The sequence below is a fragment of the Etheostoma cragini genome, chromosome 1, assembly GCF_013103735.1.
Source record: "Etheostoma cragini isolate CJK2018 chromosome 1, CSU_Ecrag_1.0, whole genome shotgun sequence".
In the NCBI taxonomy this organism is placed as follows: domain Eukaryota; kingdom Metazoa; phylum Chordata; class Actinopteri; order Perciformes; family Percidae; genus Etheostoma; species Etheostoma cragini.
Window position 1 is genome coordinate 12,414,678 of NC_048407.1, and position 17,095 is coordinate 12,431,772.

The 17,095-nt window shown below is 35.8% G+C and overlaps 1 protein-coding gene across 1 annotated transcript; it reads left to right on the top strand.

The window, feature by feature from the left end:
* Window positions 1–1,090: 1,090 nt before the first annotated feature.
* LOC117939964 (aromatase) lies at window positions 1,091–4,522 on the top strand. The gene is made up of 9 exons (XM_034865636.1): window positions 1,091–1,337; window positions 1,468–1,618; window positions 1,716–1,870; window positions 2,270–2,434; window positions 2,584–2,698; window positions 2,796–2,907; window positions 3,109–3,271; window positions 3,404–3,645; window positions 4,101–4,522. Exons 1-9 carry the CDS (start codon window positions 1,142–1,144, stop codon window positions 4,356–4,358), a joined length of 1,557 nt encoding a protein of 518 aa, XP_034721527.1. The 5' UTR covers window positions 1,091–1,141; the 3' UTR covers window positions 4,359–4,522.
* The last annotated feature ends 12,573 nt before the right edge of the window (window positions 4,523–17,095 follow it).

Genomic DNA, 17,095 nt, shown 5'->3' on the forward strand with positions numbered 1-17,095 from the left:
GTAGTGTTGACAAATAACAGATGTGTTTGTCACAAACAAGATATGTTAAGGAAGAAAAAAAGACTCAGCAGATGAGTATGTACACAAATATTAAGGTTTGATGGAACCAAAAATAATCGAAACATAATAACAAGTCGTAGTGGTTTCAGCACCATAGACAAGAGTCAAAAATCTGAGCCTGAAAAAGTCTCTAAAATGACAATAATTCAACTTTTCTCTTTCACTTCAAAATGTGATTCAAAATTGAATTGAAAAAAAGCTAATTCCCCAATTCACTTGATATTCAATTCTGGTGACGAAACATATTGCATTCATGTACAGTATGTATTCATTTAGGTATTTCCTTATTTATTAGAGCCTAAAAAAGAGTTACATTTAATGTTCTTGGGTCTATAAAAGTGTGTATAATTTCTTAATTCACAAATTTACATAACTTCCTGTTGTCAATAGTAGCTTCAGTGCTGAGTGAGACCCAGGAGCTGCCACAGATCTTGTGCTGTAGTCATCTCCTAATATTATTTTGTTTTCATTAATTTATCATTGCAGTAAATCTAAAGATCTGCTTTAATGGCTCTCTGCTCTGCTGTCTGATGGAGGAATGTAGGAGTAATCACACATACTGTAATTTAAAGAGATTGTAATGTGAGCTAATTGTTTAAAAAAAAACATTTTATAGTAAAAACTAAAGTAAAGTACATTTTTGAGGTTTCTTGTAGATCAAACATAACAATAATTACAAAAAACTGATTTCACATATTCTCGCAGGCCAGGTGCTTTTTATTTGCCCGGTTAGGGTTAGGGTTAGCTGCAATGAGATTTTTTTGATGTTCAAAGGGAAAGCAAAACTTGCTTTTCATCACCAAAATGTCAAATGCAACCCATGAACCCACTGAATTGCTCCACAACATGTACCCACTGGACTAAATCCTGTACTCTCAAGGGCGCAGGCACAAATCCAACCCCTCAAGGTTCCAAGTGTATTGTTTACCATTTCCCTCCTCTGTTGTGGCTTTTGCATTACCCTGACCTGTCTCGTACCCAGCTCCGAGTCAGAGCTCATATAAAGCCAAAGCCAGAGCTCTCATCACTCGTTTGTCGTGTTGGTGAAGTCATGTGCAAGTGGTTTTAAATCTGCCTTCTTATGGATCTGATCTCTGCTTGTGAACGGGCGATGACTCCTGTAGGTTTGGGTGCCAAAGTGGCAGACCTGGACTCCATGTCCCCGAACACCACTGCGGTGGGATCTCCGGGTTTCTCCATGGCAACCAGAACCCTTATCCTGGTTGTCTGTCTGCTCCTGTTTGCATGGAGCCACAAAGACAAGAAAACTGTGCCAGGTAGGTTCAATGGTTTGACACTTTGCAATTTCTTTCTTTGTGATGGTGCTGATTTTGTTACTGTTTTGAACTCACTCACTCACAGAATTTTGAATGAGCCTAAACACATTTGTTTCATTTACAACAACAGGTCCATCTTTCTGTCTGGGTTTGGGACCATTTCTGTCATTTTTGAGGTTCATCTGGACTGGTATAGGCACAGCCAGCAACTACTACAACAACAAGTACGGAGACATTGTCAGAGTCTGGATCAATGGAGAGGAGACCCTCATACTCAGCAGGTTGGTCGTCTCTGTCAATGCTGATTGATATATTTACCATTCAATCAATTTGAGTGCAAAATAATAATCAGAAATCTCTTTTTTTTTTCAACATAAGAGCATCAGCGGTGCACCATGTACTGAAGAATGGACATTATACTTCACGTTTTGGGAGCCGGCAGGGACTCAGCTGCATGGGCATGAATGAGAGAGGCATCATATTTAACAACAACGTACCTCAGTGGAAGAAGATACGCACCTACTTCACCAAAGGTAGCGTTTTAAGCTTTAGACTAACTGATTGATCCAGTTATTCAGTGATTTTAGATACAAGGAGGCTGTGTGACATGCTCACACTCACGCAGTCCGGGAAAAGATACCGAAGTATTAGATCAAGGACTACTCGGCTTCTTTCCCACAGCGACTGCTTAACTAGAGAATGTGAACTGCACAAAAGAGACTGTTTCTCAAAAAAATTATAATATCAAAACTAGTTTTTTTTTTTTCAGCATAATCTTAAGTGTTTTAAATTATGAGCTTGTACATATATATGCATACTGTATATGGTGGATGTGTGAAACATATGCGAAGCATAACAATGACAAATCTTAAATCTTGAAATCTTGAATCATATTTCATTTAACCTCAATCACAAAACCTTTTCTGTATCAGCGCTGACAGGTCCGGGCTTGCAGCCGACAGTTGAGTTTAGCGTCTCCTCCACACAGACTCACCTGGACAACCTGGAGAGTTTGGACCATGTGGATGTTCTCAGTTTGCTGCGCTGCACGGTGGTCGACATCTCGAACAGACTCTTCCTGGGGGTACCTGTCAATGGTGAGCAGGACTGCAGTCATCTCTCAATTCATGTTAGCATGCAAGTTGTACATCAGCTATGCCTTTTTGTCTGGAAAGATGGATCAACATGTGGTTGAATGCAGTAAAATCCAGTGTTCTTGATACCTTTGTGTTAACCCTGTGTCCAGAAAAAGAGCTGCTGCTGAAGATTCAGAAGTATTTTGACACATGGCAAACTGTGCTGATCAAACCAGACTTTTACTTCAAATTTGACTGGATTCACCAGAGGCACAAGACAGCAGCGTGAGTAACTCAATCACTTTATCATTCTTATGATCATCCTTCTTCATTGGACTTGCTTTGTGAAAAAAATTAACAGTTCTAATCTGTCATTTCACAGCCAGGAGTTGCAAGATGCAATAGAAAGCCTTGTAGAACAGAAGAGGAGAGCTATGGAGGAAGCAGATAAGCTGGACAACATCAACTTCACCGCAGAGCTCATATTTGCACAGGTCAGTCTGAGAAATCCAATCTTTGCCCCTTCTTTCAGCAAATACTCTGAGTTCTTCAATTTCAAAGAAACCCCATTCCTTTTTTTTCCTTTTTTTAATTCTTTAGGCTCTTTCAGCACTTCCTCCAACCCGTATCAGAAATCCTCTAATGGTGAAATGAGTGAAGTAAAGTGGGTTATTCGCGTGTGTGTGTGTTTTCAGAACCATGGTGAACTGTCCGCGGATAACGTGAGACAGTGTGTGCTGGAGATGGTGATTGCAGCACCAGACACTCTGTCCATCAGCCTCTTCTTCATGCTGCTGCTCCTCAAACAGAATCCAGATGTGGAGCTGCAGCTGCTCAAAGAGATAGACACTGTTGTATGTAAGTAGCTGGTAAATCATGACTTAAAGACACACATACTGAAGCAATATTGAGATTGAGAGTTTTCTCCCAATGCTAGATTTAGTGAGTATTTCACCGTGATTATATCTCATGGCCTTTGTCTCGTTGCAGGTGACAAACAGCTTCAGAACGAGGACTGTCAGAAGTTGCAGGTGCTGGAAAGCTTCATCAACGAATGCTTGCGTTTCCACCCTGTGGTGGACTTCACCATGCGTCGAGCCCTGTCTGATGACATCATAGATGGCTACAGGGTACCGAAGGGCACAAACATAATTCTGAACGTCGGCCTCATGCACCGGACAGAGGTTTTCCTCAAACCCAATGAATTCAGTCTGGAAAACTTTCAAAAAAATGTAAGTAGATGGATAATGTTTTGCCAAACTGCGGTTTAGGGACTCAGAAAGTGTCTGAGAAAAATAACTTAAAATAACTTAAAGTGAATAAATAAAGACCCATGGGAACAGACAATTTTCCACCAAAGTTAGAACAATTATGGATGTTTAACAAGAAATGTCTGAAAGTGGGCAGGGCTTGGCTGAAAACTGTGATGTCACTCAGGTCCGTACACCAATCAGGATTTAAGTAATTGAATGACAATGTGATGACGCTTGGTTGTTTATATTTCCACTGCCAGTTAAATCTGATCAAACCACAACCACACAGTGCTGATGAGTTTTCAGTGTTTTTTTTATGACTTGTATGTAAGGTTTTTTTGTTCTTGCTTGAATATTTACAGTATGTTATAGACTAATATTAGATTAAGCTTTTTAACTACCTTTCTAATCTGTCACCCTCTGTCCTCTTTCAGGCTCCTCGTCGTTACTTCCAGCCATTCGGTTCGGGCCCTCGCGCCTGCGTTGGCAAGCACATCGCCATGTTGATGATGAAGTCCATCCTAGTGACGTTGCTCTCCCAGTACTCTGTTTCCCCCCATGAGGGCTTGACCCTGGACGGCCTCCCACAGACCAACAACCTCTCCCAGCAGCCTGTTGAGCATCAGCAGGAGACCGAACATCTCAGCATGAGATTCTTACCCAGACAGAGAGGAAGCTGGCCAAAACTCTGAGACTATATATATGTATACATATACATATATATACACATATATACACATATATATTCTGTACATATATATGATCTCCATTACTTCATTTGTATTATCACATGACTGTACAAAGCTAAATTTTATATTTTGGTATGTTTTTAAAAAATACTGTTTTTGTACTTGAACTTGTTTTTGAACTATTATGCATTATGTGAAATGTAAGTCTAGACAAGCTGCAAGTAAATGTAAATTATTGTGCAAATATTTTGTGTTGCTGTCTCCTTTTTGCGTTTTCTCATTTTTCCTTGAATGTCATTATTTAAATAGCCTATACAGGGTTATAGATGCTAAAAAATATTTAGAGCATTTTCCAAATGGAGTACAGTATGACGTTTAGTGAGAAAAACCCTCTATTCTATTTTTTTTTTTTTTTTTATCCCTACGCTCCTCTTATTCTATTTTTTAATCTCTACCCTCCTCTTTATAAAAGCATTTATATTTTAGATTTTGTTTAAATGATGTGCTCTTTTCTTTATTGCACTTCTAGCCATGTGTTGTGTTGGAAATGTGTTACATATGTTTTGTAATTTATTATCAGAAAACAGATTGTTATGAAAAGAGCATTTCTAAAGTTGTGTACATTAAGAGTAACTCCAACTTTAAAAAAAAAAACATATAAAGAAGCAGGAATAATGTATGTATATTACTATAGAGAGAACGAAAAAGAGATGTCTCTCACCGGTTCTTCTCTTTTTGTATTTGCAAACACCGGGCAGGAGGGGGCACTACAACACAACACAATGATCTGTCTTCACTACAGCCTGAATGAAACAACTCATATTTCATTCTGTTCAATTGCTCTGCCTCAGGGCAAATGTAACAATACAGTTCATTTTGAATTGCTCCCATTCTAAACAGCATGGATAATGCTGCAGCAGGAAATCTACTTGCAATCATGTTTGCTTAAATGTGAGAAGAGAAACAGATTGGGGAGGTACTGAGGAATGGACAAAAAAATAGAAAATGCTTGTGAAAACTGAAAAGCTAAATTTCTAAAGCTAAAGTGGATCGCTGGAAGGACTGAGACGGAAAGATGGGGAAGTAGTGAGAATAGTTGGAAAAGTGGGAATGGGTTTCAATAGATGAAATGATGATAACATAATAATTATAATAACACATTCAATAAGTGGAATATTTTAAGATTTAAAAAAAAAAACTCATGGTGCAGAACATGTTGAAAAGTCATATTGTAGGTATATCGAAAAAAGTCTAGGTTCATCAAAAAAAAAGTGATAAAATACAATAGTATAGTACTGAAGTAATAGTAAAACATGAAAAAAAGTCACAGTTAAGTATGCAAAAAAAACTCAAGGTATAGCATGTTAAAATGTTTTTCAAAAAGAGGTAATAACAAGTCGTACTATAGTAGATCCAAAAAAAGTAATAGACATGTGTAGCATGTTGAAAGAAAATCATAAAAAGTCATTGCATGGGATGTCGAAACAGTCATAGTTAAAGTGAAAATGCATAGTATGGTTTGTTGGAAAGAGTGATCAAAAATTCATAGTCGAAGACAGTGTTAGTATACGATGTCGAAAAAAAGTGATAAAAGTCCTAGTATGCAATGTTGAAAAAAAGTCATAGTATAGTATGTCAAAAAACTGACAAAACAGTCATAGTATTGTACATCAAACAGTTACAGTATACAATGTCATAGTACAGCATGCCAAAAAAAGTAATAGTTTAGTATGTGGGGGAAACAGTGATAAAAAGTCATATTATAGTGTATTTTAAAAAAGTCATAGTTTATAGAGTTAATTTGTTAACTTAGGTTTGGGAGCAGGGCCACGCCTAAACCACACCTCTAATCACCAGACAGACATACACATACCGTGCTGCGCAGCCAGGCTTGTGTCTCTGATTGCTTGTCCCTTTCCCTCTCCTTCATCCATCTCACCCCTCTTCCCTTCCTGCTGCACATCTCTCTCAAGTCTCTCCTAGGTATCGTCTGGGGGTCTGTAAACTGTTCGGGCAAAAACTGCTTCTGAGACGGAACCCCCACTCTGAGTCACTTCCAGCCGGTCATCACACATCCTCCCAGACCAGCCATCAGACGACATCCACATCAATTATGAACATTCACAATGTTCCTCTGCACATTTATAATTTTCATTAAATCACATGATTGTGGCGTGGTCCATGCTAGTGAAAACGTATTTAAAAAAAAGTCTTAGTAGCTATACTATGTCATAGTGATAGTATATCATGTTGAAAAAAAAGTCAAAATACAGCATGTCAAAGAAGAGTGATAAAAAGACATGGTATAGCATGTCGACAAAAGTGATTAAAAACGTCATTGTATTCAAATGTGATGCAAATGCAGAGTATTGTTTGTTGTGGAAGAAAAAATTTGTAGTGTACTTTTTTTTTAAAGTCAAAGTATAGCTTGTTGGGGGAAAAAGAGTTAAAAAGACCTCATATAGTATGTTGAAAAAAGTCATAGTATATTATGTGGAAAAAGGTAATAGTATAGCATAGCGGAAAAAAGTGGGAAAAAGTCATAGTGTAGTTTAATGCAAAGAGTAATAAAAATGCATTGTATACTAAGTCAAAAACGTTATAGTATATCATGGCAAAAAAAATGTTAAAAAGTTATAGTATCTTATGTCAAAAAGTCATGGTGTATTATGTCAGAAAAAGTGAGAAAAAGTCATGGTTTAGCATGTTGGAAAAAATGATAAAAATGTCATAGTATACCGTGTTGAAAAACATTACACTATGCAAATGTGATACAAATACATAGTATAGTTTTTTCGGAAAGCTTCATAAAAATTCATGGTACAGCATGTCAGAAAAAAAGTGATAAAAAGTCATGTTAAAGTATGTTAACAAAAAGTAATAGTATTTTATATTGGAAAGAGTGTTAAAGAGCCAAAAATGTTGGAAAAACAAATATTAAAAGTTGTTAGAAGTGAGTAAAAGTCATAGTGTAGTTTATTGGAAAGAGTAATAAAAATGCATTGTACACTAAGTCAAAAACGTTATAGTATATCATGGCAAAAAAAAAAATGTTAAAAAGTTATAGTATCTTATGTCAAAAAGTCATGGTGTATTATGTCAGAAAAAGTGAGAAAAAGTCATGGTTTAGCATGTTGGAAAAAAGGATAAAAATGTCATAGTATACCGTGTTGAAAAACATTACACTATGCAAATGTGATACAAATAAATAGTATAGTTTTTTAGGAAAGCTTCATAAAAATTCATGGTACAGCATGTCAGAAAAAAAGTGATAAAAAGTCATGTTAAAGTATGTTAACAAAAAGTAATAGTATGTTATTTTGAAAAAAGCCATACAAAGTCACAGTATGGTATGTTGGAAAAAAAGTCAATAGTATGGCATACTGAAAAAATTGATTTGAATGCATAAAAAATAAATGCATAGTAGTGTTTAGTTGAATAAAGTGATAAAATATCATTGTATAGTGTTTCAAATTCTGGACGAACATGCAAAGTCAACCCAAAAAGGTAAAGCCTTGACTGGGAGTTGATCCAGCAGTCAGAGTCTTTTTTGCTGGATTGCTAACCACTGAGCCACTGTGGCAGTAAGCAACAGTGATAAAAAGACAATAAACCATGTTGGAAAAAATTATTAGCTACGTTAGAAATGATAAAAAGTCATAGTATAGCATTATGAAAATATGTGATAAACGTTATTGTGTAATATATCGAAAAAGTCATAAAATAACTTGTAAAAAAAAGTGATATCATTTTATTGTATACTATCTTTTGAAAAAAGTCATAGTATAGCATGTCAAAAAAAGCAATATAAAGTCAGAATAGCATATTGAAAAAGTGAAACAAGTGCATGGCATAGTTTTTGGAAAGAGTGATTAAAAGAATAATTTTATACTACGTCAAAAAAGTCGTCGTATAGTGATGAAAAAAGTGATAAAAGGTCATAGTATAGCATGTTGAAAAAAACCATCTTGGATAGCACGTTGAAAAAAGTGAAACAAATGCATGGTAGTATTGAGTCAAATAAAGTGATAAAATATCATTCTATAGTGTGTAAAAGAAATTGTGGACATACAAAGTCCACCCGACAAGATTGGAAGTTGATCCATCAGTCAGAGTCTTTTCTGCTGGTAAAGGTCACAGAATTGCCAACCACTGAGTCACTGCGAAAGCAAAGGCCAGTGATAAAAAAGTCAATGTACCATGTTGGAATCAAATTATTAGTGTTTAAAGGTGATGAAATGTCATTTTATAGCATTTCAAAAATATGTGATAAAAAAAGTTATAAAATGGTATGTCAAAGAAAGTCCGGAAGAACAAGAAGGAAGAGCCAGCTCCACCCAAACAGGTAAAGCTGTGACAGGGAATGGATCCGGGGGTAAGAGTTTGCAGTCATTGTATTAAAAGTAATTGTATTGTGTGTCTGAAAGAGTGATAAAAATGTCGGAAAAAGTCATAAAATATTGCGTCAAATAAAATTACAGTATAGCATGTTGACAAAAGTGATTAAAAAACACAGTGTGGTAAGTCAAATAATGTGATAAAAAGTCATAGTACATTGTGTCAAAGAAATTCTGAAAATGCATGGTATGTTTTGTCGGAAAGAGTGATACAAAATTCATAGTATACTATGTGAATGAACAGTTTTAGTATAGCATGTCGAAATAAAGTTGGAAAAAGTCACAGTATATTATGTCAAAAAAGTCACAGTACACAATGTCATAGTTATGGTATTTCTATGTCAAAAATAGTCATACCGCAGAAAGTCAAAAAAAGTAATATTTTTGTGGGGAAAAAAGTGATCAAACGTCATAGTGTTGTATAGTTAAAAGTCGAAGTAGCTATACTATGTCATAGTGATGGTATATTATGTCAAAAAAGGCATAATACAGCATGTCGAAAAAAGTGTTAAAGAGTCATGGTATAGAATGTCCAAAAAAACTCATAGTGTAGCAAGTCCTAAAAAAGTAATAAAAAGTTGTAGTAATGTACGTCAAAAAAGTCTTAGTGTAGCATGTTAAAAAAACCTAAAGAGAAGTCATAGCATAGTATGTTGAAAAAAAGGTCATGGACATTATGTTAGAAATAGTGATAAAAAGTCACAGTACTGAAAAAAAGTGATGAAAATGTCCTAACCCTATATAAAAAAAAGTGATAGTATAGCATGTCAAAAAAAGTTATGAAAATGCACAGTGTGGTTTGTCAGAAAGAATGACACAAATTCAAAGTATAATGTGTCAAAAAAAGTGTTAGTACAGCATGTTGAAAAAAAGTGAGAAAATGTCATAGTAATGTACTGTAAATCGGAAAAAAGGTGATAGTATAGTGTGTCAAATAAATTCTGGACGAACGCGAAGAAATAGATCCAGTGGTTAGCATATTATGCTCTTAAAAGTTGTGGCATAGTTTGTCAAAAAATGTCATAGAATAGTACATCGACAATAAAAGTCTTAGTATAGCATGTCAAAAAGTGATGAAAACGTTCTAGTATACAATGTCAAAAAAATGTCATATTATAGCATGTCAACAAAAGTGGGTAAAAGTCATAGAATAGTAGGTCGAAACAAGGTACAAATGCGTAGTATAGTTTCTTGGAATGAGTGATAAAAAATTCATAGTTTACTTTGTCAAACAAGTCACAATACAGCATGACAAAAGTCATAGTATAGTGGGTCAAAAAAGGTCATGGTATAGCAAGTCCCAAACAAGTAACAAAAAGTGAAGTAATGTATTTCGAAAAAAAGTCTTAGTGTAACATGTTGAAAAAGATTATAAAAAGTAATGTCAGAAAAAACTGAGAAGAAGTCATTGTATGGTATGTCAAACAAAGGTCATAGTATATTACGTTGGGAAAAATGATTAATAAGTCACAATATAGTATGTTGAAAAAAATGTCATATTATAGCAGGTTGAAAAAAGTGGGAAAAAGTCATAGTACAGTAATAAAAACAACAGTATGTTGAAAAAAAGGAATAAAAATGTCCTAGTATACTATGTCGAAAAAGTCCTAGTATAGCGTGTCAAAAAAAGTGATAAAAATGCATAGTATGGTTTGTCAGAAAGAGTGACAAAAACTTCATGGTATACTATGCCGAAAAAAAGTGGTAGTATAGCTTGTTGAAAAAAGGATAAAGTGTCATGGCAATGTACGTCTAAAAAGTGATAATATAGTGTGTCAAAGAAATTCTGGACGAACATGCATACTCCACCAAGAAAAGGCTAAGCCTTGACTGGAAATCAATCCAGTAGTTAGAGTCTGTCATTCCTTCTAACTGATGAAGTTTGCAGATTTGCTATCCACGAAGTCAACAAGACTATCTAAGACAAAAGAAATCAATATACCATGTTGGAAAAAAATCTTAAAAGCCTTTGCACAGTGTGTCAGAAAATGTCATAGTACAGCAAATAGAAAAAAAGTGATAAAAAGTTATAACACAGTGTGTCTAAGACATTCTGGACGAACGTGCAAACTCCACCCTAAAATGTTAAGCCTTGACTGGGAATAGATCCAGTCGTCAGTGTCTGCGGTTACCGTTTGCAGCATTGCCAACCTCTGATCAAACACGAGACTAAGCAGTATTGACAAAAATCAATGAAAAGTCAATAAAAAGTTAATAAAAAGTGATTAAAAAGTTAAATGAAGATCCAAATAGCATAGTGTGTCAAAAAAATCAAATAAAGTGATTAAACATCATAGTACAGAAAATAAATTCTGGACGAGCAAACAAGTCCACCCACACAGGGTAAGCATGACTGGGAGCCGATCCAGCAGTCCGAGTCTTCCCTGCTGGTAAAGTTTGCTGAACTGTTAACCATTGAACCTCCATGACTGTGAAAAATAGTGATTGAAAACAGTCAATATACCATGTTGAAAAAAAATGATTAAAAGTCGTTAGAAGTGATGAAAAGTTACAGTATAGGATGTTAAAAAAAAAACCTTATTATAGCACGTCATTGAAAGTGATAAAAAGTCATAGTATAGTATGTAAAAAAAAATCATATTATAGTATGTCAATGAAAGTGATAAAAAGTTATAGTATTGTATGTAAAAACAATCATAGTATAGCATGTTGAAAAAAGTGATATAAAGTTATAGGACAGTATGTACAAAAGTCCTATTATAGCATGTCAATGAAAGTGATAGAAAGTCATAGTGTAGAATGTAAAAAAATCATTGTATGACATGTTGAAAAAAACTGATAAAAAGTTATGGTACAGTATGTAACAAACTCCCATTACATCATGTCAATGAAAGTGATTGAAAGTCATAGTGGAGGTTGTAAAAAGCATGTCGAAAAAACTGATAAAAAGTTATAGTATTGTAAATAAAAAAAAGTGATTAAAAAAAAGTCATAGTATAGACTGTGAAAGAAGGTCTGGAATACCATGCAGACAAATTGATCCAGGGGTGAAGGTCTGCATTCCCTTCCTGGGGGTGCTCTTCGCAGCCTTGCCAACCACATATCCAAAATGACACTGGATTGTAGTGATAAAAAAGTCAAAATACCATGTCGAAAAAAAATCATTGTATTGTATTACTGTAAATGATAGAAAAGTCATAGTATAGTAAGACGAAAATAGTCACAGCAAGGTATGTCAGAAAAAGTGATATAAAAGTTAGGGCATTGTATGTTGATAAAACTCATTATATAGCATGGCAAAAATGGTCATAATATATGTATCTTGAAAACAGTGATTAAGAAGTCATGGTATAATTTGTAAGAAAAAGTCACAGACGAACACATTATAAATGTAGAAAAAGCCTGAATGAAGCACCCCACTTAAACAGTGATAACACAAAAACTGTAAAAGACATCAAAAAGCTGAGTACCAACATGCGTGCTGCTGAATCAGCTTTCACACAAACATACAAGTAGATTTTCAGTTGTTGTTCCAGAGATGTCACCCATCAGCTGTCTTACCATCAGTGATGCAAGTGAGTGAAAGTCAATCTCAATTTCACTGACACACAACCACCTGGGAGCTGTGTGTGCTGATTACAGTGAGATGAGAAGAGAAAAACACACACGTGATTGGTGGGCTAATCACTATTTGCAACAAACCATTTAAGCATTTCAGCAACAAGTTTACCATGTGTCAGAACTGTGTGTGTGTGTTTGTGTGTGTGTGTGTGTGTGTGTGTGTGTGAGTGTGTGTCACAGGCTGTTCCTGTTCCTGTTTTTAATTCGCTATTTCCATAACCACAGTCTCCTCTCTGTTCTCAATCAGGATGCAAATCATTTCAAGCATACTGCAGTAGCTCTGCACTTTGTTAGATGTTGCTTGTAAATTTACCAGGAAAACGATCCCCTTCACAATAAATGTCATCATCTCTGTAAAGTTTGATGTGTCTATTGAGAGTTAGGAGAGAATGAAGTGAAACGGAGGTGGGCGATCAATTTGTTCTCCCACAACCCAGAGATCCTTCATGCAACACTTTGTTTGTTAGTCTATTTCTGGTAATGAAGTTAAAATTAGAGGATGACTAAAGGCTAAACAGCCAGTGATTGTTTTCAATCACCATCAGAAATATCTATCTATATATCTATCCATCTATCTATCTATCTATCTATCTATCTATCTATCTATCTATCTATCTATCTATCTATCTATCTATCTATCTATCCACTTTAACATTTTGATGAATCCTCTGAGCCATGTATGCAGCTGGCAGCTCTGCTCAGCATTGCTTCAAACTAAATGCTAAAGTGTTTAGCAGGTATCATATTTACCATGTTTACCATTTTAGTTTGGCTTGTGAGCATGCAAACTAGCAATAAACACAAAGTTGAGGCTAGTGAGAATGCCATTTTGGATGCCTGCGGTTCAACGTTAAAGTGCCCAACACATTCAAACTTTTACCTGATGAAAAGGTATTATTATTTATCAATTGGGGAAAAAAAAGTATTTCGTAAATGACATGTCAAAACATCCAAAGGTTTTTGAGATACTTTGCTGAAATCCAAAATTGTATTTACTGTAAATTTATTAATTAGTTTTTGTTTTTTTTGGTCAAGATTTAGGCAGTTTCAGCTGTGTAGTGGAGACAGTGTGGAGAACTCCAGCGTACAGAGGACATACTAAGCTAATGCCAAGTCTCCAGGCTCCAAACTTTGGGATGTCAGGCATCTGCTAAATAGATCTGCGGTATTTTTCACTTCAAGTCTACTCGGGATTGTGGTGTGTGTGTGTGTGTGTGTGTGTGTGTGTGTGTGTGTGTGTGTGTGTGTGTGTGTGTGTGTGTGTGTGTGTGTGTGTGTGTGTGTGTGTGTGTGTGTGTGTGTGTGTGTGTGTGTGTGTGTCACTGAAATATTTTTAAAAGCGAATTGAATGATATTTTGTGGTTTCAAACTGTAACAGCTTTGCCTGCTTTTGGCAGAAAGATTGTCTGTGTGTCTGTCATCAGGCTGATGTCTTTTAAAAATTGAACCTTTTCACACTGTGAAACACATTTTTAATAGTTTACGGTAAGACACCTCAAAAATGCCTACACAATATCAATACTGCAAATCTACAACCCAGATCTTCATTTTCCTTGGACCACCGAGGGGTATTACTCTAATGTTTGAAGGTATCATAACAGCTTGCCTTGCATGATCTGATGCACTTCTAGGTAGTCAGTCTGTTCTTCCCCTTGAGGAAGTCCATGGTTCTTCATTTGTGGTTTTTGTTAGTCACATGATGTATATTTTCCTTCTCGTTCCATGTATTTCTATTGCTCCATGACAGATTTATAAGAGGCAGGATGCCAGACAGCTTTTAAAATAACTTAGACGAAAGAGCCTTGCAGCAAAAGGTTTTGACTGTCCTGCCTTGTGCTGTGATTGACAATCTGATTGATTACACACACACACACGCGCGCACACACACACACACACACACACACAACCACCCACATTATGTTGTGCTAAAAATCTTAAATGCCAGTGGCCATATTGTGTCTCTGTTTCAGTCCCCTGCTGGATTACTGCTTCATTAAATATAGCGTTGGTTGCCATAGGAACATCTACCAGAAAGACATTGTTGGGACATTGTCAATGCAAAATGTAGCCTCCTACAGGTAGCAAGGACACTGTTCTCCATTATGCCTGTGTTTATGTTTCTCAGAATGTGTACTCATGTGAACTGCATATTTAATTGCCTTTTCTAATCATAATAATTCAATCATAATACATCCGATTGCTTTATGACAGTGGTCACAACTAAAGCCCCATGTGCAAAACTCTAACTACAGTCAGCACTGCAAACAGGAACACAACTCTTACCACTCTTATAGTTTGAACAATTTAAGTGACTAAAGACTAATCAATAGTTTATTTTAAGAAAAGAGTGAAATTCCTTTACATGAACATTTTTGTTTTATAACATACCAGTTTTTAGGGGAAAAATGAATGAAAATTAGCAGTCTGCTTCAAAAGATGTGCCATTTTATTTTGCCGGTAGTAGTTCATGTAATGACTGAAAAAAAGGACATAAACTAAACATACGTAATGACAAAAGACATTGGATGTCCTCTCTTGCCATGCACCTTCATCATGTCTAAAGAGAACTCACTGTGGTGTTGCCACTTCCACCTCCATTACTTTCTAAAAAACAGTAAGTTTAACTATAGTAAAGGTAGTTTTTTTCACGTTTTCACAACTGTGTATGTAACCTCAGACACCTTACTTGAACACGTTGATTTTTTTGCTCTTCTACCTGTTCACTGTTTCTCTCAAACGGTACAATGCATGACTGTGTAATTCTTATTTCATGTTTCTTTATTTCCAAAAAAGGCTTTATGAGCTTTCCCTACATACTGTAAATATGGTATGTGTTCACTAACAAGTCTAAAACAAGAAACAATCAGCAGTGTTTGAAATGCACCAGGCTGAAATCCATACTGTTTTGTATTTGAGGTTAAAAGGGTTGACAGCAGAGTGTTAGCATTTAAACAAAATGCTGTAAATCCTCAGTGTTGTGCTCATTCTGGTTAAAGTTATGAGAGAAGTGTGTAGGGTTTTGACAACTGTGTTCAAGCAATGAAAAACAAACTAGAGTTTGGTCCACGTGAACTACGTCTGTGCAGACTGTAGTTAGATATTTTGCACACGTAGTTGGAGTTGTGCCCACGGTCTTTAAATATTAAAAACTGTAATTTATACAGGAGGGAATCTTTTTCATCAGTCCGGTCGGTCTGAATGCAACCCAGACTGGAAGGCTCTCTGCCAGTGAAGGCACTGGATCACCTCATTGCCTTTTCATGCATCCCGCTTTGCAAAGTCAGCTCATTTGTTTCTTATTGAACATCAGAGGAAAGCGGTGACGCATATCCTTACAGGAGCTCTTCTTCTTCTTTTTTTAGTCCCACTTTTTTGCCCGCTTTCAACATAAGTCATAATGGAGGTTTCTGTTTGAGCCTGCAAATTTTGCTGCAGCTGCTAGTCTTACGTAACATCAGTACTGTTTTTCTCTTCATTTTCTGCCCATCAAGTTGTCAGTCAGCACCAGTTTGTGTTTCACTGGGAAAGTTATGGAATTAAAAACATTTGCAAAATGTCCAACTCAGCAATTATCTACGTATATATCAGCTATCAGGTGTCCTACTTTATATTAGTGTTCATTATGTGACCGGCACACACAGACTGATAGGACACCAAAAACTCTGATGCAGTGGTAAAACGTTTGTCATTAAAGAACATAAAACTTCTTACAATATAACACTGAAAACAAAGAACTATGTCTCGTCACCCGGGCTCTAAAAATACATTTTTAGTTTTGATTCCTTCAATCCTTATAGTACAGCCATAAATACTACATGTTACTACTTTGTATTTGTACACTTTATAGTTCTACTCCACTACATTTCACTATCTATTTAGTAATTATAATTAGTTATTGGAAAGGGAGACTCATAATTTAGTCTAGTAATAGATTGAATTACTACATGTCCTCCCACAGTCTGAAGACCTGCTTAGGTAAAGTGATGCATCTTACTTGCCTGTAAGTGTGATTTGATGGTAAGTTTGATGGATGTCAACCCTGTGACCAGAGTGACCTGGGATGGGCTCCTGCCCATTGTGACCCCGCAAAGGATAGATAATGAATAATGAATAATGGTTTAAACAACCCAACAGTATGTTATGTACTTAAATGTATTACAACTAGGTACAACATTAAAATGCTACTAACAAGTAAATTAGATAGTGAAAGTAGTCCTACAACATAGACTATATTATAACACTCTAAGTCGGGCCATATTTTGCATACTGACTACTACTTTTGATATCAAAGTGTTTTGCTGATAATACTTATGTACTTATACTTTAGGTAAGATTTTGAATGCAGGACTTTCACTGGTAATGGATGGTATTTTGTTCTTCTTTCACCACTGGTCATTGTCTCCTATTAGTGTGGTTGGTTTGTCCTATCACTCAGAGACACAGTAGATTTGTCAGTGGCGTGTAGTTACGTAAGCTGAGCAACTTACAAGCTAAATGGCCCCACATCACCAATGGCACATTTTTGGAGCTGCTGATGATGGCGATCATGTCAGAAACAGAATTACTGAGGCGGATTCAAAAAGTTTCAATGCAAGGCCAGAGGGACTGACCTGTGCATAGCAATACTATTTTGCTTGAATTTCACACTTGGATTCTTGTAAATTTTTGTTTAAAGGAAAATACTCTTGCAATGAAACCAAGATACTGTAGACTCACTTTAATGCTTTTCTATCTTAGGGATGTAGCACAATAAAAAACGGT